The sequence below is a fragment of the Equus quagga genome, chromosome 12 (assembly GCF_021613505.1).
Source record: "Equus quagga isolate Etosha38 chromosome 12, UCLA_HA_Equagga_1.0, whole genome shotgun sequence".
Taxonomy (NCBI): domain Eukaryota; kingdom Metazoa; phylum Chordata; class Mammalia; order Perissodactyla; family Equidae; genus Equus; species Equus quagga.
This window is the reverse complement of record NC_060278.1, coordinates 93,931,380-93,958,836: the sequence shown is the minus strand read 5'-3', so window position 1 is coordinate 93,958,836 and position 27,457 is coordinate 93,931,380. Positions and strand designations below refer to the sequence as shown.

The following is a 27,457-nucleotide window of genomic DNA, read 5'->3' as shown; positions in this document are numbered from 1 at the left end:
CAATTGTCCCAATTAATTGTCCTTTAAGGCTTCTTGTAATCCAATCTAGGATCCAATCAAGGATCAGACATTGCATTTGAGTGCTATCAGCATCCTGAAAATTTTCAATAAATAAATTAAATTTTGAACCATTGGAATGTAATGTGGTTTATCATATGTGGTGAGGTCTTAAATTTGATGCTTTTTTGTCACAATTATGGAATTTTATCAATGCTATTTATTGATAAAATTTTCTGCTTTCCATTGATTTTTGTTGCTTCTATTTCTATATGTAAAATTCACATCCATACACACACACATCTGTCTCATTTTCCTTTGTTAAAAAAAAAAGTTCTTAAGTGTATTTCCTATTTTAAACAAACCAACCAAAATAATCCCATTGAAATTAGTGGAATTTCCAGGTAAAGTTCATGTACATCTTTAGGGCTCCCAAATGTCACCTAGCTGGCCTCATATTTTATATAATTTGCTTTTTCCCAAAGAAAAGACATCAATTTGGCAAGAATTGACATCTTTACAATATGTGGTGCTTTCATCCATGACTTCAGAATTTCTGTCTATTTATTCATCTTCAGTTCAGCACAATTATTAAACACCCACTCTGCCAAGCCTTGTGCTAGAGACTGGAGATATTATTTTATATCATTCAATATAGATTTGGGTTTTTTTCTTCCCATGTCAGTCCTGTACATTTCTTGTGTACATTTCTTTGTGTTATCCATAACTATTTTTCAAGGACTTTATTCTAAAAGGATTTTTCCATTACATCTTCTAGCTTTTTTTTCTCATGGTGTACAGTTTGTTTATCTCTATCTTCTATCAAACCACTTTACTGAATTCTTTTATTAATTTTAAAAGTCTTTCAGTTGATTCTCTTCAATATATTAGGTCACAGTCATATTATCTACAAATGATGATAAATTGCTTTCCTTTCTAAAATGGGTATCTCTTCTGTTTTGTGCCTTATTGCATTGGCCAGAATTATCCCATTTTAGATGCAAGTCCTAGAGGTAAAGTGACTTGCTCAGCATGTCAGACAGAGCTAGCGAGAGGTAAAGCCAGGACTAAAACCTCAACCTTGCTTTTTTAGTTCAGCACTGCCTTAGAAAAAGTCAGCAAATCAAGGTCATCTATCCAAATATCACCTAACTGGCCCCATATATATCCAGTTGCTTTTTCCCAAAGGAAAGTTGACAGTTGCAATGCTTACAGTGCTCTCTTAAAATGACTTGACCTCTTAGGTGCATGCTTCTGCACACGCACATGCACACACACACACACACACACACACACACACACACACACAGAGTGTGCTTTATGATGATAAATGATAGGGAGAAAAGTTACACAGGGAAGTGTAGTAGGGTATGTTGGGGTTAGGGTTGCTATTTTAAATACAGCTGTTAGGTAAGACTTCACTGGCAGAGGTGAAGAAGCAAGCCTTCCAAGGGTTTTGTATATCTGAGAGAAGAGCCTTCTAAGCATAGAAGATAGCAAACACGAAAGCCTTGAGATGGGAGGACGCCAAGGATGTTAAGGAACAGCAAAGAGGCCAGTGTAACTGGAGAAGAATTAGAAGAGATGAGGGCAGAGAACTCACAAGAGAGGACCTTGTAGACACTGTAAAGAGGCTGCCTTTTACTCTAGGTAAGGTGGGAGCCATAGGAGGGTTTTGAGCACAGGAGTGCCATGACCTGAGTCATGTATTTAAAGGGTCACTCTAGCCACTGTTTTAAGAATAGACTCTTGGGGGCAAGAGCAGAAACAGGGAGACCAGTTGGGAAGATATTGCAGTCATCCAATCAAGAGCTGATGGGGGCTTAGCCAGGGTAGTAGCTGTGGAGGTGAGGGAAGCAGTCATATTCTGGGTATATGTTGAAATTAGAACCATGGGGAGTTGCTTATGGATGTTGTTATGAACAAGAGAGGACCCAAGATTGAGGGAAAATATGCAAGGGTAATAGCTAGGTCTTCTGCATTTTAATTTAAAATATATCTCAACCCAAGTACATGCTCAATTAAAACATTTATACTTCTTTTAAATATTGAAGAAGAGGATATTATCATCAGATGGTTGTCTGGTTTCTTCTTATAAGATTTCCTTTGCTTTCATCTGATAATAAATAAAACTTAATTTGAACTCCTCGGTTGAATTGTTATGGTCTCTTTACACAACAGGTATTTCTTCCTTTCAACTTCTGTTCCAAATCCACTTTTAAATTTATCAAGTGCGATTCAATCATAGGAGAAAGATCTAAATGGCAAACAAGGCAAATCTTTGTTGTCTGGTTTGATAACACTATAATAATAATACTTGTGCATGTAGCAATTGTGATGGCTCCAGGCAACTTTTATAGAGCAGTTTATTCTACAGAAAGCACTTTCTATCCTGTAAGTGCCCCCTTCTCTGAATCATCCCTGTTAATATCTGTCTCCCTCATCTTGGTTCTGAGCTCCTGGTACCCAGGGGCCATGTTACATTCAAGTTTGCACCTGCTACACTATAGTTAATAAAGAAATAAATGAATAAGTACATGAAAAACAGGCAAAGGGGCACTAGGTCACACAGCTAGTCAGAGGCCAAGCAAAGATGCACATGCTTGTACTCTGATGCTAAACTGAAAATGTATTCCTCTCCCCATTTCCTTGCCTCCTCTAAGGGCTATTGTGACTAGGCAAATAGTGAATAAAAACAGGATTTCCCGTAGCCTTGGAATAAAGATTGGCTAACTAAGACATATCATTGTAAATTTCAGCTTCATAATTCCAAATGACCTTTAATATGGGGAATGTAATTGAAAAGCTAGATCCTGTTGGGGATTGTAAAGCTCACACTTGTTTCTTAGCCTGTCTTGTATAGTAACACTGAAGGTTTATCATAGCATTTTGGTATTAAAATGTGTGCATAGTTGAATGCTAAAGCAGAGACTTTTGAAGGGAGAAAGAAATCCAAGATTATTCAGTCTGTTTCTCTCATTTCTTTAACAGCTTTATTGAGGTGAAATTTACATACCATAAAATTCACCCATTTTAGTGTACAATTCAATGGTTTTCAGTAAATTTATAGGGTTGTGCAACCATCACTACAATCTCATTTTAGAACATTTCCATCACACCATAAAATACACTATGCCCAAGTGCAGTTGATTCCTGTTCCCACCCCGATTCCCAGGCAATCACTAATCTGATTTCTTTCTCCATAAATTTGCATTTTCTTGACATTTCATATGAATGGAGTCATACAATATATAGTCTTTTGCATCTAACTTCTCTCATTTAGCATAATGATTTTGAGGTTCATCCGTGTTGTAGAATATATCAGTAGTTTATTTTATTGCTGAATACTCTTTCATTATGTGGATATACCACATATTGTTTATTTGCTCACCAGTGGATGAACATTTAGATTGTTTTAATATTTTGGCTATTGTGAATAATGCTGCTATTAGCATTTGTATACAAGTCTGTATGGACATACTTGGGGAGACACCTAGGACTGGAATGGCTCAATGAATGGTAGTTTTATGTTTACCATTTTAAGGAACTTCTAGATTATTTTCCAAAGTGACTGCACCATTTTAGCTTCTCACAGCAATGTATGATGGTTCCAGTTTTTCCATACCCTTGCCAACACTTGCTATAGTCTGTCTTTTTAGTGCTAGCCATTCTAGTGGGGGGGGTGTGCTGGTTTCTCATTGTGGTTTTAATTTACATCTTCCTAAGAACTAATGATGTTGACCATCTTTTAATGAGCTTATTAGTCACTTGTATTTCACCTTTAGTGAAATGTCTAAACAAACCTTTTGCCAATTTTTTAATTGGGTTGTTTGTCTTCTTATTATTGAATGGCAATGAATCATTAAGAATCTTAGATATGTCTTATTGTACATATAATTTGCCAGTATTTTCTCTCAATGTGTAGCTTGTCTTTTCATTTGCTAAATGGTGTCTTTTGAAGCCCAATTTTTAAAAAATTCTAACGACACCCACTTTATCTTTTCCCCCCATTAATAGATCATGCTTTTAGTGTTGTATCTACACACCCTTTTCCTAATCCAAGATAATGAAAAGTTTCTCCTATGTTTTCTCCTAGAAGTTTTATAGTTTTGTCTCTTACATTTAAAACTATGATCCGTTTTCTGTTAGTTCTTGTGTATAGTGTGAATTCAAATTTAGATTTTTGTGTGAATCTAGATTATAGTGTGAATAGTCAATTGACCCATCTTCATTTCCTGAAAATATTACTCTTTTACCATGGAATTGTCTTGGCATCTTTGTCAAGAGTTAATTGACCGTAAATGTAGTGGTTTCTTTCTGGAATCTCAGTTATCTCTCATTGTTCTATAAGTCTATCCTATGCCAGTGCCACACTGTGTTGATTTTCATGAGTTATGAAATCAGGGACTGTAAGTCCTCTTTGTTCTTATTTAAAAAAATTTTTTTCTATTATGGATCATTGCATTTCCGTATTCATTTTAGCATCAGCTTGTTAGTTTTTGCAAAGTCTCCTGGGATTCTAATAAAGATGGCATTAAATTTATAGATAAATTTGGTGAGAATTGCCATCTTAACAATATTGACTATTCCGGTCCATGAACATGGAATGTCTCTCCATTTATTTAAATTTTCTTCAATTTTGGGGGGCTATGTTTTGTACGTCTCAATGTGCAAGTATTTCACTTCTTTAAATTTTTTTCTAAGTGTTCTTTTGATGATACTGTGAATGGAATTGTTTACTTAATTTCATTTTCAGACTGGTCTTTGCTAATAATAAAAAAAACAATTGAGGGGCTGGCCCCATGGTGTAGTGGTTAAGTTTGGCATGGTCTGCTTTGGCAGCCCAGGTTCGCAGGTTCAGATCCCGGGCATGGACCAACACCACTCGTCAGCCATGTTGTGACAATGACCCACATACAAAGTAGAAGAAGACTGACATAGATATTATCTCAAGGCTAATCTTCCTCACCAAAGAAAATGCAATTGATTTTTGTATATTGGTCTTGCATCCTTGTTGAAATTTGTGATTAGTTCTACTTAGAGGGTGTGTGTGTGTCTATTTATATGTGTGTATGTACTCCTTAGAATTTTCTACATACAGCATCATGTTATCTGCAAATGAAAACTTTTACTTCTTCCTCTCCGATCTGGGTGCTGTTAATTAATTAATTAACTAGTTTCCCTGGCTAGAATCTCTAGTATAGCGTTGCACAGACATCCTTGCCTTGTTCCTGATTTTAGAGGGAAAGCATTCACTCTTTTACCCTTGAGTATGATGTTACCTTTATATGTTTTGTAGATGGGCTTTATCAAGTTTAGATAGTTCTTTCTGTTCATAGTTTATTAGTCCTTTTTAGCATAAATGTGCATTGGATTTTGTCAAATGTTTTTTCTGAATCTGTTGAAATTATCATTTAGTTTCTTCCCTGTATTCTAAATCTACACTGTATTTCATTAACTGATTTTTAAATATTAATTCAGCTTTGCATTCCTGAGATAAATCTCAATTAGTTATGGTGTATAATCTTTTTTATATGTTGCTAGATTTAGTTTGCTAATACTTGGTTAAATATTTTTGGGTCTATATTTATGAAGGATAATGCTGTAGTTTTCTTTTATTGTAATGCATTTCTCTGGTTTTAATATCAGGACCTCAAAACGAGTCAGGATGCGTTCCCTCCTCTGCTATATTCTGCATAAGTCTGTGAAAAATCAGAACCTTTTATTCTTTAAATGTTGGATAGACTTCAGTGAATGGTCTGGGATTTTTTGAAGGAAGAATTTTAATTAATAATTTGGTTATTTTACTTGCTATAAACATATTGAAATTTTCTATTTTTTCATGAGTCAGTTGTGGTAAGTTGCATCTTTCTAGGAATTTTTTCATTTCGTCTAAGTTGTCTAAGTTTTTTGGCATAGAGTTTTTCATGGGATTTCCTTATAAATTTTTAAATTTCTGTGGGGTCAGTGGTGATGTCTCCTCTTTCTTCCTTGATTTTGGTAATTTGTATCATCTCCCTTTTTCTGTTGGTCAGTGTAGGTAAAGTGTTGGCAATTATGTTGATCTTTCCAAAAAAGCCAGCTTTTGTTTCGTTGATTTTTCACTTTTGTTTTGATGTCTTCTCTTGCGCTGATTTATATGCTAATCTGTATTCTTTTCTTCCTTCTGATTCTTTGGAGTTTAGTTTGCTCTTATTTTTCTTCTGTCTTAAGGTAAAAACTTAGATTATTGATTTGAGGTCTTTCTTCTTTTCTAAATAGATGTTCAAAGCTGTAAAACTTTTTCTAATCACTCCTGAAATTATTGTTGACAATATTTTCCAGTTTAATCGTTGCTTTTCAGAGAGAGAAAATGCTGAGCTCCTCACTTCACTGTTCAAGAAAGCCTACATCATAATTTTTAAATATGAGAAGTTGAGGCCCATAGAGGTTATTTTATATTGGATTCTTCCAGAAGCTGACTCAAGGGTCAAGGATTTGAATGCAAGTGGTTTATTAAGGGGATGGTCCCTCTAAAAAGCAGTAAGGGGCAGAGGGAAGCAGGAAGGAGAAGATTAAGAAGCCAAACAAGTGTGTGATCCTGTGGGGAGACCTGAAGAGTGAATTACACCTTGACTAAGGTCCCCCGTGGGGCGAAAGAGCGGGACTTTTTCACTTCTGCCCACGGCAATCACTGGCAACTTCCAGCCTAACACTGAGTATGAGTGTAAACTGGAGAAGAGCAGGACTTAAATTCTCAATCCCTCTTTACCAGCAAAGGAGGCTTCAGTAGTTTCAGAAGTCCACAGTGGCCTCATTAACAGCAAAGCACACAGAAGCTGGGTGATGGACACATAGAACCGGAAAGAGTGATTAAGAAAGACAGTAACTGTATCCTCTTGTGAGACTAACTGAGTTGCCCAAGGTCACACAGCTAAGTATTAGCAGATCTTGTACCAGAAGCCAGGCTTATAAATGCTAATACTGTGTTTTAATCAACTTTGTTAGAAATCCACTAAAGATGTGTTGCCTAAGTCCTTGTTTTATTAAACAGATTTTGTGTACTGTGGATTAACCTTTTTTGATTGCTAAAGGCATTGCTATCTTTATAGGAATCAACTCTAACGCCAGTTGTTACTGTCTGGGATCTTTCTCCATAGTTGTTTTGGTCATCAGCAGGCCATGGGGTAATCTAGGAAAATATAGAGATAAAGCAGCTTCCTGCTATTTCAGGAAGTTATATTAACCTAGTGAAGTACAGAGATTGCGTAAGAGAGAACAAACTTAAACAAACCTCAATAGTGAGTGCATTTACACATGTTCCTGTAGATCACTGTTGGGACTAGGAGCAGCCGAGATCTGTATGCTCCTTTAGATCACGCAGTCAAGTAACATTTGGAAGAAAAAGTATTAGCAGACCATGCAATAATTAGCCAGTGTGTTTGAGTTAAGACGTTATATCTTTGACTATTTTCAGCAGTACCAATATTAAGGCTTCTTGGTTTTTTTTTTTTTTTGAAGAAGAAGATTAGCCCTGAGCTAACTACTGCTAATCCTCCTCTTTTTGCTGAGGAAGACTGGCCCTGAGCTAACATCCATGCCCATCTTCCTCCACCTTATATGTGAGACGCCTACCACAGCATGGTGTGCCAAGCGGTGCCATGTCCACACCCAGGATCCGAACCAGCAAACCCCAGGCTGCTGAGAAGCAGAACGTGTGAACTTAACCGCTGTGCCACTGGGCCAGCCCCCCAATATTAAGGCTCCTTAATATTGATTGACAAAGAGTTGACAAATTTGCTAAGTCATTAGACCTCCTAGAATAAAGATACATGCTATTGAGAGACTTTTGCGTATAATATTAAAATTTTATTTACAAACCAATCAAGTTGGCTGTAAGATAAATATCTACAAATGAAAGGCTTCTCCTCATTGATTTCCAGTATTAAATCAGAGATTGTTCCTGAAGAAGAAAAGAATGATAAAAGATTTACCAACGTTTAGTTTATGATTGCATTAGAGTGATTGGCTAATGAGAACACTTTTTTCTCTTTTCTCTACTTTTCAGGTTTTATAAAACGTTATTTTATTTTCCTTGACATAAAAAGAATTTTTTTTTTAAAAAAGTTGATTATTTGGTGGGGTGGGATAAAGATGATGGCTCAACTTTTGGTGTGCTGAAAAGCAGTATAGCCTTGTGGTTAAGACTGAGGGCTCAGGAATCAGACCACCTATGTTCAAATCCTGTCTCTAGCGCTCAAATAGCAATGTGACTCGAGTAAGTTTCTGCACCTCTCTGTACTTCATTTCTCTTATTCTGTCTGAATAAGATAAGAATATCTGCCTCATAGAGTTATTGTAGAGGTTAAGTGAGATAATAAAGTGTGAGATGAGCTTAACCTAGAGCTTAGTAGATAATAATTGCTCATTAAACATTTTCTGGTGGATGAAGTAATCATTGCAATACACAGCAGTGGGAGATATGACAAAAGTATGGACAGAGAGCTATGGGAACAGAGGAAGGAGAAACTAGCTCTGATTTGCAAGGCAAGAGAGGCTCCTCAGAGAGAGCCATATTTGAGTCATGGTTGGATGAGGAGTTCTCAAGATGGAGAAAAAGGGAAAAGGTGTCATAGGAAGATAGAAGCATATAGAATGACACCGAAGCATGTGTGAGAATTGATGTAAATGTACACTTAAAATTCATTTTGTAAATGCACTTGTTTAATAAGTACTTAGTGAACAACTGTTACATGTTCAGCAGGATGTTGGAAGCTGGGGATGCAACAATGAACTAAACAGCAAGATCTCAGGCCTCATAAAGTTCACTGACTATTAGCATGCAGGCAGTAAGTCAGTAAATAAATAATCAGACATATTTCAATTGTGATGAAAGCTATAAAAGAAATAAATCAACGGATGTGATAGACAATGACTCAAGAACACTGGTAATTATGAATAAATGCTTTGTGGATTGGAGTGACTCAAATAAATGATTTTCAACAGCATAAGAATGTTGGAGGGGGTGGAACAAAGGTATAAATATCAGATTCACCTTGTGATTTCATAGTTTCACATTAGGACCATCTGGAGAGCTTTTTTTAAAAAAGTACTGGTGCTGGGGCCTCACCCCTAAAGATTCTGATTCAGTTGGTCTGGGTTGGAGCCAAGGAAGAGCATTTTTTAAAAGCCTGCAGGGCAATTAGAATGTGCAGCTAGAGTTGGGAACCACTGATCTTGAGCAACACCCTTATGATTCCCTGCCCTCACTTGAGAAATCAGTGATGGTCTCAACAAAATACTGGGGAACAGAATTCATTCAAAGAATCATGGTTGATCAAATGGGATTCATCCCTTGCATGCAAGGGTGATTCAACATACACAAATCAATGAATGTGATACATCACATTAATAGAATAAAAGATAAAAATCGTATGATCATCTCAATAGATGCAGAAAAAGCATTTGACAAAATTCAACATTCATTCATGATAAAAAAAAAATTCAACAAATTGGGTATAGCAAGAACATACCTCGACATAATATGTCAAGTCCATAGCTGACATCATGCTCAGTGGTGGAAGGTTGAAAGTTTTTCTCTAAGACCAGGAACAAGACAAGAGTGCCCACTCTAACCACTCCTATTCAACATAGTACTTGAAGTCCTAGGCGAGTAATCAGGCAAGAAAAAGAAAAAAAAGGCATACAAATTGGAAAGAAAGAAGTAAAATTGTCTCTCTTTGCAGATGACATGATCTAATATATAGAAATCCTAAAGACTCCACCAAAAAACTAGATAGAACTAATAAAATAATTCAGTAAAGTTACAAGATACAAAATCAACATACAAAAATCAGTTGCATTTCTATATGCAAACAATTAATTATCTGAAAAATAAAGAAAACAATCCCATTTATAATAGCAACAAAAAGAATTAAATACTGAGGAATAAATTTAATTAAGGAGATGGAAGATCAGTACAATGAAAAGTATAAAACACTGACGAAAGAAATTGAAGAAGACCCAAATAAATGGAAAGATATCCTGTATTCATGGATCGGAAGAATTAACATTGTTAAAATGTCCATGCTACCCGAAGCCATCTATAGTTGCAATGCAATCCCTATGAAGATTCCAATGGCGTTTTTCACAGAAATAGGAAAACAATCTCACAATTTGTATGGAACCACAAAAGACCCTGAGTAGGCAAAGCAATCCTGAGAAATAAGAACAAAGCTGGAAGCATCACACTTCCTGATTTCAAACTATATACAAAGCTATAGTAATCAAAACAGTATAATAGTGGCATAAGAACCTACACATTTAGACCAATGGAACAGAATTAAGAGCTCAGAAATAAATCCATGAATATATGGTCAACTAATATTCGACAGAGGAGCCAAAAATACTCAATGGGGAAAAGATAATCTCTTCAATAGTGTTGGGAAAACTGGATATTCACGTGGAAAAGAATGAAACTGGACCCCTATCTTATACCATTCACAAGAGTTAGCTTGAGATGGATTAAGGATTTAATGTAAGATCTGAAACATAAATCTTTTAGAAGAAAACATAGGGAAAAACTTTCTTGACTTTGGTCTTGGCTTTGACTTAATGGATATGGCACCAAAAGCACAGCAACAAAAGCAAAAATTAACAAGTAAGACTACATCAGACTAAAAGTCTCTGCGCAGCAAAAGGAACGGTAAACCAATTGAAAAAGCAAACTACAGCACAGGAGAAAATATTTGCAAACTACATATCTGATAAGGGGTTAATATCCAAAAAATATAGAAACTCCTACAACTCAATAGCAAAAATCCAAATAATCTAATTTTAAAATAGACAAAGGACCTGAATAGACTTTTTTCCAAAGAAGATATTCAGTTGGCCAACAGGTGCATGAAAAGGTGCTTAACGTCGCTAATCATCAGGGAAATGCAAGTCAAACCACAATGAGATGTCGCCTCCCACCTGTTAAAATGGCTGTTATCAAAAAGACAAAAGATAACAAGCGTTGGCAAAGATGTGGAGAAAAGAGAGCCCTTGTACACTGTTTGTGGGAATGTACACTGGTACAGCCATTATGGAAAGCAGTATGGAGCTTCCTCAAAAAATTAAAAATAGAACTACCCTGTGATCCGGCAATCTCACTTCTGGGTATATATCCAAAGGAAATGAAATCAGTATCTCAAAGAGATATCTTTACTCCCATGTTCATTGCAACATTATTCACAATAGCCAAGATATGGAAACAACCTAAGTGTCCATCGAGGGATAAATAGATAAAGAAGGTGTGATATATTATGGACAATGGACTATTATTCAGGCTTAAAAAAAAGGAAATCCTGCCATTTGCAACTACATAGATGAACCTGAAGAAGATTATGCTAAGTGAAGTAAGTTAGACACAGAAAGACAAATACTGCATGATCTCACTTATATGCAGAATCTAAAAAAGCCAAACTCATGAAAGTGGAAAATAGAATGGTGGTCATCTGGGGCTGAAAGGTAAAGGAAATGGGGAGATGTTGGTAGAAGAGTTATGCGGGATGAATAAGTTCCAGAGATCTGTATGATACTGTATTTTACACCTGAAATTTGCTAAGAGAGTAGATCTTAAGTGTTCTTTCTCACACAGTGGTAACTATATGAGGTGGTATATATGTTAATTAGCTCAGTGGTGGTAATTATTTCACAGTGTATACATATATCAAAACATCACATTGTACACCTTAAATATATACAATTTTTATTTGTTAATTATACCTCAATAATGCTGGAAAACCCACTCACTGAAAATGAACTCATAGAAACAGAAAGCAGATTGGTGGTTGCTAGGGCTGGTTGGTGGTCAAAGCTACGAACAAAATTTTTAAAACCTTGAGTTAAATTTATGTGAGTTAAATTTAGTGTGGTGTATCAATTTACCACATTAGAAAATAAAACTGAGAAATTTTTAAATATTTATTAATTTAAAAAATATAAATAAAAATAATTTCATTTAAACTAATAGTAGTAAATCCCATTACATGTTAACATAAACAAAAAATTTTTGTGAAAAACAATTATTTTCCAAAACAAAAATGATTGAGTGAGAAGTATAGTACTCTTACATTTTTGCTAATCTCTAGTGTGTGGTCTACTACAACGCTGCTAGATTCCCTATCTGCTTCCTAATTCAAGATTGAATTTTGCTTGGTGGAAGTATATGAAGAAAATCCAGCCTCATACAGTTACAAAATCTTGTAGCTTTTTAAGAACTTCACAGTGCGCTTCTGAAACACTGAAGTTGCTAAAGGTAAATAAGATCTTAGTGCTTTTCTGAAAAGAGTTTTGACCTTGCAGATCACCTGAACGGGTCTCAGGAGGCTGGGTGGGCTTCCGCTCCCTACACTGGGCCCCCATGGCTACTCGATCACATTCAGATGCCTGCGTTGCTCTGCCCTATCTCAGGCTTTAGGACTGTATTGTTTGGGAAGGAGCTGGAGCAGGGCAGTACAGAAATCTTGAACTTTACTTGTAAGTATTGAGATCGGTTGTGGTATTGATTAGTTAATTCTGGAACAATTTTATGTGTATTATGTGAGTCTGTGAGTAAAAATTTTGATGTTGGAAACAAAGATTCTTACTGTAGGAAAAAGGAAAAACAAGGAATGGGGAAGGTGAGGAAGAATCTTCTGTTAATGGATTTGAATTGGCAATATCAGTATGAACTAATCAGTATGAACTCATGATGTTTAAAAAATATATTTCTTACTTTTATCCGATAGAAGGATATAGAAGCAATGGCGCCACAGTAGCAATGAGCTCACTGGTTGCCCATATCTTGCCTTCTGAACTCCTCCTTTGGAAAAATGCCTGAGTACAGTCCTGGGAAAGGGGGGCATAGGTGAGCCTTGAACACCTCATGGTGCCAGCAGGCAAAGGTGTGCGCAGTGACCAGTGGGACCACCAAAGGATGTGGGAGCTGCCTGGAGGGGCTCCTACTGAATTTAACCATTTTTATTTTACTATTACTTCAATATTTTATATTTATTAACTCCTTGTACAAGTGTTTCTGATTCAACTATAAAAGTAAAACAGATTTCCAAATAAATATTATAAAAGAAAGCAAATAAAAATCAGTGATGGAGAAGTCACTGTGACTGATGGGATGTCACCATATGCCTCAGCTGAGTGAGGCTGGAAACAAAGGTTGGAAAATATCTTGCCCAACTGGATCTCTGCTCTTATGCAAGTCCCATGTGGTCATTGGTCACAAGTGTCCTCTAGGGAGACTACTGGTGCCTACTCACAGCCCCTCATCTCCCCTTTCCTGCAATGTACCCATCCCCCAGCTTCTGTGTGCTTTGATACAAATGGCTCTCAGCTGTGACCTTCTACAAAGGGTTGCCACTAGGCTACCAGAGCCACCTTGTCTGTCCCACACACAGAATTAGGAGTGCCTGGGATCTTATGTCTCTGCAGGGGAGTCCATAACCAATAACTGATTGGTATTGGAGGCCCAAAAGCCCTTGGCTTGAAATGAGACAAACTCTGGGACACAGCTTATGCTCCAGACCTTGCTAGGGGACCAGGCTGAGACTGGCACTTTGCCTGAAATCACATTCATGCTTGGCTTCCTCCCCTTCTCTCAGCTTCCCCCACTCCCTTACTGGTTTCTCCTGGGTCCACTTCCTTAACACATAATTTGCATTGAAACTTTGGTTCAAGATCTGTTTCTGGAAGAACTTGATCTAAGACAAGCCTATTTCTGGGAGAACATGTGCCCAATGTGCCCCTTTCTGAAGTCAGGCAATCTTCATTCACCTGTGAACTTCACCTGTGAACTACACCTGTGAACTACCTCTGTCATCTGAGATCAACATTCTGAATGGATATAGCCCCTGGCTGGAGGCATCTGCTCTAGATATAAAAAGGAGGTCACAGGATGTGTTAATGATGGATGGATGGCTCTGATAGGTCCCTGGTTCCTCTCAGAGAAGCAAGAGTCATCAAACCATTAGTTCAGGAATCAGAAGGAGCATGATGGTCCAGTGTCAGGGTTCTCTAAAGCCTGCAGAGGAATTCCTGCAAGTTTTGCTCTTAAAGGAGTCTGAGGCAACTGTCCTCTATAGGCTTGGGGGTCTTGGGACGTGGGACCAGACTAGAATGTTCTAGTCTAATGAGACATTGAAACTAAAGGATGGAAGTTGCCACAAGCCTGGGTCTGAAAAATTGGGGGGAACAGGATGGGAGTAAGTCACTGTAGCAAAGAGGATGAAGAATGGATATGGAAGTATTGAAGCGAGGAAACCAAAATCAGGGAGGTGACAGAAAGTAGAAAGTCTCCTTGACCTGATGAGTTGAGGTGGGGCTGCAGCATATCTTGCAGGGCCCTCCAAAAAGAGACCCTCAGGATAAGTTACACAGAAAATATGGTTATAAATGTCCATCTTCTCATTGAGAATGATAAAGTGGGTGTCATAGGAGGGGAAAATGGGTGAGTAAATGCTATATGTTGTGAGGCGAGCATTTTAAGTTATTCTTCTCTCATACTATCAGGACTTTTATACTAAAAGAAAATCCTTTCTCTTTACAAATTATCCTAAATAATTTATTGCAACCACTTCTTTTGCCCTGGAGATATGATTTGGGGAGGTTATTTTCATTTAGGTATGATTTTATCATTACCAGCAAACTGAAAAGAGGTTAGGTAAATGTATTTTTAAGACAGTGATGATAAGAATGAATTTACCGTGAGAAACAAAAATAATACCCACTTTTTTGTTTCTTGCTCCCACCCCTTCCTAAAGTGTGTGTGTCAGGGAAGGAAAGTTGCATAGCTTGCATGTGCCGTTTCTTCTCTCCTCCTCAATCAGAGTTCCCTGATCTTTCAGAGACGCTGGATCCACTGGCAAAACAATTTATATGACAAAATGGTTTATGGCTTTCTGGTTGCAATTGCTGATTTGCCTCTGAATGGACAAGCTGCAGATGCAGTGGGCCTGAGGGAGTTTCTGGGTGTACTTTGGCACATTAATCCCAATTGTATGTGAATCATGTGTTAACAACACAGTTTAACCCAAAATATATCCTTTGCTAGTCTTTGTGATTTCAGATGAGGCTGGGTGGAATAGAGCTAAGCAGTTTAGGCCACCAAGTAAAAAATGTTCTTAAGGCTCTTTGTACATTTTATTGATTTATGGAAAAAAAGAAGGAAAGTAAAGAAAAAGAAAGGATGCTGAACTATGAATGAAAAGTCTGAGTTTATACTTTGGCTGCAGTTTAACACTCATGAGGTACTCAACCTCTCAGCCTCAGTCAGCATCCTCATCTGTAATCTAGCTGTTGAGTGTGGTTGGATTAACAAGTGAGTCCTCAATAATCAGATTGGTGGGGAGGAGAGAATGGGGGGGGATACAAGCCGACCCCTGGAGAGATGTTGTGCCTCCCTCTGTAGCCCTTGGCAGCATTCACACCTGTCAGAGCCCAACAAAGACCCACTGCCTGGCTGTCCATGACTACAGAATTTCATGCCAGTCGTGGGCAGTACTCTGGCCAGCCTTGTCACTCTTCTTGATCCATCCCATTGTAGGAAGAGAAGGGACAACAGAAAATGATTCTAGGAGTGGGACCCAGCCCCAGAGAAACTCCAAAGGCTTTGGGTTCTCATTTTAGAAGGTAAAGGCGACAGAAGGATTCAAGGGTGGCATGAGAATTCTGGACTGAGAAATGAAGACAGAAGTCTTCTGAAGTGAACAGGATTAGCCCAAGTGGTGGTTAGCGATAGAATGGGCCTCAGGGGAAAGCAGGGGCCCACAGCTTTTTTCAACCCCTGCTCCTAGGGATGAGGCTGTTGGTCCCTCCCAACCAGGCCAGGAAGGCATGAGGGCTGGACAGGTCGAGTGCCCCTCAAACTCACTGCAGAGTATTTTAGGTGCTATGCTAGCCTCAACAGGTGAACTCAAGAGTTATTGCTTCTCCCCTCTTTACTGCCTTTTGCCCTTTCTTTCATAGATTAGAGTCCCAGGAGTAATGGGCCCTCAACAAGTAGAGCTACGGGTCCTTAGCACTCTAGCTGCATTCAAAGCTTTCCTTGAGATTGTTGTTATATGTAAAGCAATGCAGGTCCTGAAAACCCTGTTGTAGGTACTCCTCCACTTCCACCTCGTGTCCTCTAGGTTTGGATCCTCTGTGCTGCTTTTCAGGGACTGTTTTGTACTTAGCTTTCATGACAAACATAAGTGATTGTACTGTTGAGAAAGACCCCAGAGTTGAAAGGAAGTGAATGTTGAAGCCATAATTTGATTTAAGCCATTATTGACTTCAGCTTTATGAACATGTGTAGATGTCACACACACATGCACATACACACACTTTTGAATGTTAGACACATGCTCCCAGATGTCATACACACTTATTTAGGTGTCCAGACACTCAGGTAAGTCACATTAATCTGGATGTTACACCCACTCATTCAGAGAGTACATATGTTTGCTCAGTTTTCAGACACCCAGGTCCTACAGATGCTCATTTGGATGTTGTGCACACTCAGATGTAGTACACACTCCCAGAGAGATTGGCCACATTCACCCCTGTGTCACTCACATGCACTCTGGGCTCTCAGCTTCTCATTTTGATGTGCACGTTGGACAGCAGGCATGCCCATTGAGTTGTCTGCTCACCCCCACTCAGATATCACACTCCTCTAAGTGTGGCATACACTCACATGCCCATCTGTCTCCCATCTGTGTTGCTGACCATCCCCATGACCAAAGGGATTCAGAAGAAGACTTACCATGTTCAGTGTGTCATGTTTCCTTGGGAAAGTCCCTCTGTAGCCTTTTATCCCTAATGAAATAATTCTGTGCCTCTTTCTTCACCCAAGTTGTGCTTCTTAACCAAGTGTCTTTAGATAGTCTGATTGAAAGATGATATCCCACACCATGTTCCATTTTCATAAATCATGTATTAGCTTACTACGCCATCTTTAAATGATTGGTTTAGGGCCATCTCATTAATTCACAGAAGTCTTCTGTAGGCATTCTCTCGGCAATTGATCTTTTATCTTAGATCGTGAGTCCCAGAGATCTTTGCAATAAAGTTCTGCTAAAAGAGGAGCATTTATTCAAGAGAAGTACAAACTGTGGGAATTCAAAGAGATGGTAAAATGCTATCCAAATTTACACACTTTAGGATAACTTTTATAAAATGAGCCTACGCATTTGGCATACAGTTGTTGTTCAGTCAAGCTGTGGTCATCTCTATTCACACACTGGCACATACCTTCTTAGATTCTTCTAAATTGAAGGGAATGATATGAGATCACAAGACAGGACCTCAGGGGAATCACTGTTTCTATTGACTAGGGCTTCTGCATCCAGTCAGATTTGGTTTCATGCTTACTTTCTATTTTAATTCAATTCAGTTAGATTCATTTGAAAAAAAGTATTCATTGATCACTTGCTGTATATCAGGCATCCTGCTGGGCAGTGTGTGTGGGGAGAATGACGCAGAGATAACTAAGCCACAACTCCCATGTCCAAATGTGGCAGTCTAGCTAGGGAAACAGTAGTCCCATGCTCATGGTATTGCATTCCCAAGTAGATAGCCATTAGTTAACTGTAGGGAAATTAAGGAGGGAAAAAGCTCATCCAAATGGGAGAGTCTAGACAGGCTTCATCGAAGAGAAGAAAGATAGGCTCAGCCTTTAGGGAAAAGCTTCCACAGGCGGAGGTGGGCAGGATGAGAAAGCATTGCAGGTAGAGGAAGCATGACCTGGTGATGGCATGGATAGGATCCCAAGGATGTTTGTACAATAGCATGGAGTCTGGAGCAGCTGGAATGAGGGTACATCATAAGACTTTCTGAAAGGTAGACTAGAAGTCAGGCACAGAGTGCCCCACATGCCAGCATGAGGAGTTTATATTGCATCGTTCAAATAAGGGAGAGCCTATGAAAGCGTTTGAAGAGGGAGAGTACTATATGATTGGGAAGATCAATGGGTCAACTGGTTAACTGATGAAATAATTAGAGGCAAAAAGACCAGTCGAGTCCGGGTAAGAGGTGGGGAAGTGCCCAACCTCAACATGATGGGAGGAGAAAACGGGAAGGGGCAGAAAAAGGTCAAGTCAACAGGGCCTGTTGATTAGAGGTGCAGAGTGAAAACTAAGGAGGGAGGAATTGAGAATGAGCCCAAGATTCAAGGCCTGACCGACCACTTGACAGGCAATGCTACCCTTCACTAAGGAAAGAGCCATAGAAGGAGGAGCAGGCGGGTTTGTAGGATTTGGGATTGAATTGCATTTTGGACATACCCAGAGTGAGCTGGTTTGGGGGCATCTAAATGGAGAGAGATTCCCATATAGCAGTAGGTTTACAAGTCTGAAGCTCAGGAGGAAAAATTAGTTGTAGATGGAAGTCATGATGATAACTAACAAGTTCGTCCTTCCAGATAGTTGCTCATCTATCTCTCTTCTTTCCTGTCCAGTGTTTATCAGCTGGTTGTCAAGGAGGAGAGACTTCAGAAGTCACGGAGGGCAGCTGACATCATTGAGTGCTTTTCAGTGCCTGTAAGCTATAGGAATGCCTCCAGCCTCGATTCTTTACACTACTTTGCTGCTGAACTGAAGCCCGCCAACCTGCCTGTCACCCAGCCATTTACAGTGGGTGACAACAAGACGTACAATGGCTACTGGAACCCTCCTCTTTCCCCTCTGAAAAGCTACAGCATCTACTTCCAGGCACTCAGCAAAGCAAATGGAGTAAGTATGGCCACATGGAGGCCATTTCTTGCCTTGTTTGTATTTTTCCCATTCTCATATGAAAAGACAGCATGGCTTTAGAGCAGAGGTGGACAGACTAAGACCAGTGGGCCAAATCCAGCCCTATGCCTTTTTTTTTTAAATAGGGATTTTTTTTTTTTAATATTGCAATGCCTATTCAATTACATGGTCTCTGGCTGCTTTGATACTACAATAGTATGGTTGAGTAGTTGAGACAGACACTCAGTGCCTCGTAAAGCCTAAAATATTTACTCGATGGCCCTTTACAGAAAAAGTTTGCAGATCCCTGTATTAGAGGGTAGAAGGTGTCTCACTTTTAAGGTCTTAATTTCCTCATCTATAAAATGATACCTGTCAATTGGATATCTGTGAATACACTAAGCAGGTTGTATTTAATCAGTGAATACTAGCTCCTCTATCATTATCATTAGTCACACTGGAAAGTATTCTTTTCTCCCAAAGACAAGGTAAACTTTTTTTGTGTCAAATATTTCTTTGATCTGGGAGGGGAGCCAGGTATAACATCACAAAATCACAGGGCTGGAAAGGACCTAAAAGGTCAGCCAATACCTCCTGCCCTCCCCCTACAAACAAAACAGTGTTTCAATCAACATTACCATATCACAGTTAACCAGTGTTAGTGCTTATTGTTGAATACCTCCAATAACAGAGAACTTACTTCTTTATGTGGTATCTTTGATGGTCTTTGGGGAGTGGGGCTGTGGCTCTAAGAAAGCTTTTTAATATACTGACTTAAATATATCTTTTATTGTAGCTTCTACCCATTGCTCTTGGTTCTTTCTCTTAGGGCCCAATGGAACCAAAGCAATCACCTTCACAGGTGGTATTCTTTCAGTTACATAAGATCTAGTCTATCATCCACTTCACCTTTATACAAACACCTTCATCTGGTCTTATTTCTTACAAGCTAACTATCTTTATTTTCTCTTATGACACAAGTTTGTATTTTCCATCAAGGATGCTTTTGTGGACATACTCCAGGTTACTATATTTCATTCAACAAATATATAATGAGCACTGACATATGCGAGGCCCTATGTTTCCATGTTAAGGTTATGTAGTATGTGCCCTCCAAGAGCTTATACATTTGTAAGGGAGTCTGGTATGTGCCATGTTCCACAGTATATCTGGAATGAGAAGCCCCAGTGAAGTGAGAAGCTCACTGGAGAAGGGAAAGCTGAGACAAAAGCAAGCCTTGGTGAAGTGTGTGGAGATCAGCCTGTGTAGGCTCTGGATGGCCAAGATAGAGAGTTTGATTTAGACTGTCAGTGGCAGCCATTACCTTGAGAAACCTGGATTGAGGAACTAATTAACATTTAAAATATCCACATAGCCATTTAAATTCCACATTGGTATTTCAGCTCTGCATTTATTACTGATTCAAGCAATACTCCTCACAGAGAGTACAAAACTATAAAGAGAAGCTACCAGACTGCCTTCCACCTGTCCATCTGGTCTTCCCTCTGCATGAAACACTCTAAAGTATCGAGAAAGAAGACATAAAGATGGGCAGAAGCTTCAAGGGCCCCATCTTGTTCTTGTTCTCTGCTTTCCATACTGGCCAGTTTATTGGTTCAGCACAACTCTGAGGATGTGTGGCTCCCTTGCTCTTGGCAACATATGACGAGGTGCTGTTGGGTTTCCATGCTGTGAAATGGAGTAGTAGCTGCATCAGTCCACCCTTTATCAGATTCCTACCAAGATTCTCATAAAAACCCAGCAAGAAACCAAGTCTATAGAACCCCAGAAACTGGCAAATGGACCCCAGGAGGAATTTCCCCAAACTAAGTATGACTGGCCCCAAGCAGAACAGCAAGTGAAGCAGAAGGATTCTTGAAGGTTTTGCTCCCCGAACATCACACAATTGACCCCATCCTCAAGACAAAAGGTTTGTCCATTGAGAAAAAAGTCACCCTACCCTGAAGCTGCCTCATCTAGGAAGCTGTTTCTACCATGGATTCCAAGACGAATAAAGCCATTTAATTACTTATGCCCTCGATTCTACACCATGTGTACTACCATTTTGGAACTAAGATTTGCAGTAATGAAATACAAGCAAGAATGGAATTGGATGAGTGTTTATGCCAGGTGTCTTGAGGGTGTAGTCAGCCTCACAGGAACAGAGAGGAAAAGCTGTGGGAACTGGACACTCAGAATGTTGTATTTTTCTGGCAAGAGAAAAACTATGCACTACTTCAAATTGCTGCATTTAGTATTAAGTTTTACTGAAAGGAGTTGGTTGAAAGGGTCATGGGAGCAGAAGAGCCATTCTCAGGCTGACAAATATCTGCCTAGCCCCTCTCAGATTTCTCCATATCATAAAGGGCAGCAGACAATGCAGTTAAGCCTGGAGTATTTTTGAGGAGAAAACGTTATAACCCACAAATTCCTTCTCAGCCAAGTTGTTCTTCTTGTGCAAATACATCAGAAAGACATTCTCAGCATCCAGGGGCTCCCAGATGCCCTGCCTCTAATAAATCATTCAAAGAGCAATTGACTGAACAATGAATCAAAATAAAGAAATGAAGAGAAGAGAAATATGGAATAAAAAGATGTGCAGTGAGCATGGAAACTAATTAAACATAAATTAATGCTGAATAATTGCTCTAAATATGTTATAAAAAAGAAAGTTAGTATAAAAACAATACTTAAAGAGAAGATATGTAATGTCAAAGATTAACAATTGTGATCTGGATCTATAATTCACTATTATGTCAACAAAAACTGAAAAAGAGAGGACTGATGAGTGTAAATTAAAATCTACTAGTTTTCTCACTTTGGACAGGATGGAATACATAACTACTATTTTATTTTTGATACTGAGAATTTTTTTTAAATGTAGTTTTTTGAACCTAAAGGCAGCCTTGCAGTCTATCATTTAAAAGCCAGAAAAGGGCCAGCCCTGTGGCCAGGTGGTTGGGTTCACATGCTCTGCTTCAGGGGCCCAGGATTTCACCAGTTCGGATCCTGGGTGTAGACCCAGCACCACTCATCAAGCCATGCTGAGGCGGTGTCCTACATAACACAACCAGAAGGAACTAGAAGTAGGATATACAACTGTGTACTGGGGGGCTTTGGGGAGAAGAATAAGGGGGTAAAAAAGAAGATTGGCAGCAGATGTTAGCTCAGGTGCCAGTCTTTAAGATAGAAAAGCCGGGAAACAACAATCTACAAGAAAAGGGGGAGAAACAAAGGAAACTATAAGTAAACATGAAAATCTGCAACTATAAAGCAAGCCAGAAGACAAAAGCACTAGATTTGATTTTTTTTTTAAGTAGTGCTTTTCTCCCCTTGTAAAAGGAAGGGAAAATATCTTGGGTCAAGTAAAAACCAGAATTCAGCAAATCTATGTCACTAGAAGATTAAAAACAAAAGATGGGGCAAAGTTATATTAACCTAAAATAAAGGAAAGCAAAGATGGCCATTTGTTGCAGGATCGTTGTGGGCCAGGTTGAATAATTTACTATCAATCAATTTCATTGCTCCCTACCTGCAAGTTTCAGTTAGGACAGGGTAAGAGAATTTTAGGGTCCAGAAACCTTTGTTCTATGGATATTAAGGATGGTTTTTCAGCTTAGCAGAGTAGCTAAATATTCAGCCTTTACTACCTACACAAAAAACCCTGGTAATTCTGTGACTTTAAGCTATTAAAAGAGTTAGATATGATTGATTGATTGATTTATTAAGTGAACATCTAGGAAGCACAAACCATATGTCAAAAAAAGGCACTTCTTCTAAGTGTTTGGAATAAAGCAGTAAGCCAAACAGACAAAAAAATCCCTGCTCTCATGGTGTTTACATTCTAGTAGGGGAGAAACCAAAAGTAAACAAATAAACAAGTGAAATAATATGTCAAATAATTAATCATTAGACTTAGGAATGTGGAGGTCACTCATTAAATGTTGACTCTCATTAGGAGGAGGATCAAGACATTTTGTAAACTCAACAGTGATTTATATAAATGTGAAGTATTTTAATCCAGCTCTATAAACGCTATGGAGAGTCCAAGTATGATGCGCATTATGAGGCATGGCCTTTAGAGTCCTTACAGGCATATTCATGAAGTGCAAGTTGTTCACAGGCACTTGTATTGGGAATTTGATCAGATTAGTAGTATTACATTTGCCCATTGATGCTTTCTGAGAGACAACGACGGGCAGTCCCAGCTGTCAGAGCACTGTCCTTGGTTCTGAATTCTCAGGCCCATCTTTCTTGTGGATCAGGGCATATTGTAACCATTTGTTTTGGATATAGCTATATTATAGATCTATAATATTTTAGAATCGGGTGATTTTAACGTAGACCAGAAGCCAACAAAGAAATCTCTGATAAAGCGTTCTTGACAGAGCATTCTATAGCCTCAGCTTGACCACTGCAATTCTCTGGAGGAAAGAGTTGATTCCTTTGTACAATAGGTAAAATTATTAGAACTTTCTTCCTTCTATAAAGCCAAATTCTGTCTCCTTAACTCTCTGTTCTCTGGCATTTGTACTGACTTGAACAAATCAAGTCTTTCTTTCTCAAGTCAACCTTTCGGAGAAAATATTGCAGTACCAACTACCATCCCTAGCCATGCCAGCCATTTCTCATTGATATTTAACATGCAGTTACTTCTGTTTCTCATATGACATGATTTCTGTATCTCTTTCATCCTTCTTATTCTGTTCTTTCATAGATAGATTCCTTTTTCAAATGCCCTCCTTACAAAAAAAGGGGTGCCCAGAGGTTAGCATTGTGCTTCAGATATAGCTAAGCCATGCCTGCTACATTTTAACTATTCCTCCTCTCTTGACCATATTCTAAGACATTGTTTCTCAAACATTCCAAGATATTTTTCTCACTTCGGGGCCCTCATGCAAGCTGTTGTTTCACCCGAGTCTCTCTCTTCTTTGTTCTTTGCAGAACTAGTACCTTCTGATTTTTCAGGCCTCACCTTCATGTCACATCCTCTGGGAACTTCCCAACTATATTATCTAAGAGCCATCCACACCAGTATTCACTTACATGCTAACCTGTTCTTTTTCTTTATAACACTGGATTTATTTTTAATTGCACTTGTTTTTGTGTAGTGCATGCCTCTCTTGTTAGACTGAGAGCCGCAGGAGGTGGGGACTCTGTTTTGTTTGCTGCTGTATCCTCCATACTGAGTACAATATTTAACACATGGTAGATACTCAATGATCCTTTGATGAATGAATGAGGGTTGAACTGTTTCTTGTTATCTGTGAGTCTCAGTTTCCTCACTTATAAAATTGAAATAGTAATGCATGCTTTACACAATCATTTGGAGGATTAAATGAGAAAAGATCTTGAATACTGAAAGGCATCAAATAAGTACAGTCTGAATTTCCACTCAGTGTAGCATGAGAGATGTGGTTCTGAGCTATTTTCACCATAGACAGATGAGCCCTAAAGGACCTTCCTTCCATCACAGCAGACTCTTCCCCAGCTGTCTCATTTCCCAAGCTCCAGGCTCCTGGGCAGCCTTGATTTCCTCCAAATCCTCCAAATGATACCCAGAGTAGCTGTCTCAGTTGTAAACAGCGGGCGGGTGCAGTTTTGCATTGTTTCTTTCCCACTCTTTCCAGAATGAGGTCTGCTGAATCTACTGTTCTCTGCATCCCCACCACCATTAGCCATGATTGTGAAGTTGAAAGGACCATAATTAACGGTTGGATGCAAAACAAGTGTGGCGAATTCATGCAAATATCCATCAGAAGCCACCTTTTGTTGGTAATGCTGTTGTGCATGTTCTATTTATGCCCAGAGAAAACTCTTTCCTTGCCATATCCTTTTTCATCATGTAGGGGCACATTTAACCTGGAAGTAGCCTCTGCCAAATGATGAGCTAAATAAAAGAAGTGGGAAGTAGAAGGGTGATTGTTCTCTTTCTCTCACTTCCTCTTACAGCTCCTGAACTCAATTGCCTCTTGAGAGCAGTTCGAAGCCAGATGCTATTTCGAATAGGTCCTCATGTTTGCAGTGTAATCACATTATAATAGTTGGGATGATCTAGGTAGAGCTGGGTTAGGAAAAATTCTTTGTATCTAAACGAATTGGATGAAACTAAGCTTAGTTGTGTCCAAGCACTGTTAAAAGAACGTTTGCACATGAATGTGTTTTCTGTGGCATGGTGGGATGGAAAGAACTGAGAGTTGCACATCAAGACAGACTTGGCTTGAATTTGGCTGTTCTCAGGTATGTGAACTTGAGCGAGTTACTTAACATCTCAAGATGTAGAATGTGATTAATGATTTACCTCCCCAAAATTCGGGGAGAGTAAATGAGACAATGTATATAAGGCATCTGTCACAGTTGTTGTAAAATTTGTTCTTTTCCCTTTTGCTATTTTCCTGGAACCCTTCTCCTGAGGGAGGGGAGGATTGGTGCATCCTTACCTGGTGTATCCCAATTTGTCCAGTAGACTCCACATGGAAGCACGTAACTTCCCAACTCTGAAGGACCTTAGGAACCGTGTCTATGTGGCAGCTGTTGATTGCCTTGGCTCACCCATGATTCAATTGCTTTATAATCCCACCCCAACCTGTATTTTTCTAAATTTAATTTTTCGTATATTGTTCCAAGCCTGACATCTGTTCCTGTTGAATCTTTTGACATAATTGACTTTATCTTTTGGGAATGATCTTGCCCCTCTCATTCCCTAATTCTCTTTTTACTTTAGTGACTATTCACATGTCACATGAGAAAAGCTCAAGTGACCCATAGAATGAGAAGATGTGGGAGACTCAAGCTGAAATGGTTTAGAGTTAAGACTCCATAGGAGATCTCATGGCTTTGGTCTTAGATATTCCATCAGGGAGTTTATAAGAAAACTCCTATGTTGGTTAGGATGAACTAATTTATGCTGTGGTAACAACCAACCAGGAAATTTCAGTGTATTTCCAGAAAAAAAGATATTATTTTTCACTCCTTCTACATATCCAAAATGGGTCCGCAGAAGGGCTCAGCTTGTCATAGTCATTCAGGCTGATGAAAAGTCCATCTTGACACATGCTTCCGTAATCACCAAGGCAGAGAAACAGAAATGTGGCAAATAGGGCACTGGTTCTAAAAAGTTTTCACACAAAATGATACACAACACTTTCACATTCCGTTGGCTTAGACTAGTCATGTGGCCATGCTTAAATTCAAAAAGAATTAGGCAGTGCATTTCTATAGCCAAGAAGTGGAAGCAAACCAAGTGCCCATCAACTGATGATCAGATGAAGAAGCTGTGGCATATATACACAATGAAGTACTACTCACCCGTAAAAGAGACAAAATTGTCCCATTCACAACAACATGGATGGACCTGGAGAGTATTATGTCAAGTGAAATAAGCCCGACTGAGAAAGAGAAACGCTATATTATTTCACTCATATGTCGACAATAAACTAACACATAAACAAAGAGAAGAATTTAGTGGTTACCAGAGGGGAAGGGGATTGGGGTCAGAACAAGGGGTGAAGAGGCACATTTATATGGTGACTGACAAAGAATAATGTGCAACTGAAATTTCACAATGTTATAAACTATTATGACCTCAATAAAAAATAAATAAATAGGGGCCGGCCTGGTGGCACAGTGGTTAAGTTTGCACGTTACGCTTTGTTGGCCCAGGGTTCACCGGTTCAGATCCCAGGTGGGACATGGCACCACTTGGCACGCCATGCTGTGGTAGGTGTCCCACATATAAAGTAGAGGAAGATGGGCATGGACGTTAGCTCAGGGCCAGTCTTCCTCAGCAAAAAGAGGAAGATTGGCAGTAGTTAGCTCAGGGCTAATCTTCCTCAACAAATAAATAAATAAACAAATAAAGTAAGTAAGTAAGTAAATAAATAAATGTCTTACAATTAGGCTAAATTAAAAAAAGAAAAGAATTAGGCAGTGCATTCCAACTACATTTCTAGAAGCAGAACTGGGATATTTGAGAACATCCGTAATGACCAACCCACTTCTCCATTATGCCTTAATCTTTTCCTTCAAATTCTCATAATACCCAGACTCACTCTTGAAGCGTCTATGCAGTTCTTATTACAGATCCTGAGAACTTTATATTATTGAGCACCTGCTGCATCTCAGACACGAAGCGAGGTGTTTTCACCCATACTACTTCCTGATTGGCCTCCCAGACAAAATGGCACCATTTAAATCAGTGGATCGATGGACTGCCAGAAGCACCCTGGAATCTCATAGCATCTCAGTTACTTCATACTGAAAGAGGGATTTTAGCAACAGACTTTTATCTTTACTCTGTGGAGATGCAGTAAAGAAATGTCTAATACTCCCTGTGACACTGTTCCTCCTTGAAAGGCAGTGGTTCTTCCAAGTCTACCATGAAGTTTGGTTGAGAGATCTCGGAAAAGCTTTGATCTCTCCCACTCATCCATGGCTGAGCCAAGGTAACAGAAAACTGTGAACCAAAGCCCTCCGCATGTCCTTTTTCTGATTTGTTGCCATGGTCCTATGTTAGGAACATATTTCTGGGTTTTATTCACTCTGTAGCAGCCTTGTAGAAGCGGAGAGGGAGACTGAGAAATAGACATTTGGAATCCAGGGCTATCATCACAAACTTTCTGTAACCACTTTGGAGACCCTTGGCCCGGTAAATGCCCCCACCCTGTTCTCGTCTGTCACCAGAGCCTAGATTCCATGCCCTGTCTACCTGCCTTAGCCTCCTTCCCAGTCCT

At 39.0% G+C, this 27,457-nt stretch overlaps 1 protein-coding gene across 1 annotated transcript in view; it reads left to right on the top strand.

Annotated features, from left to right (window-relative positions):
• Nucleotides 1–27,457, top strand: part of PTPRT (protein tyrosine phosphatase receptor type T) — a 1,006,957-nt gene that overhangs the window by 774,343 nt on the left and 205,157 nt on the right. Inside the window, exon 12 of the mRNA XM_046677949.1 lies at nucleotides 18,452–18,725. Within this exon, the coding sequence (XP_046533905.1) occupies nucleotides 18,452–18,725 (274 nt within the window). The remainder of the gene's footprint in view (nucleotides 1–18,451; nucleotides 18,726–27,457) is intronic.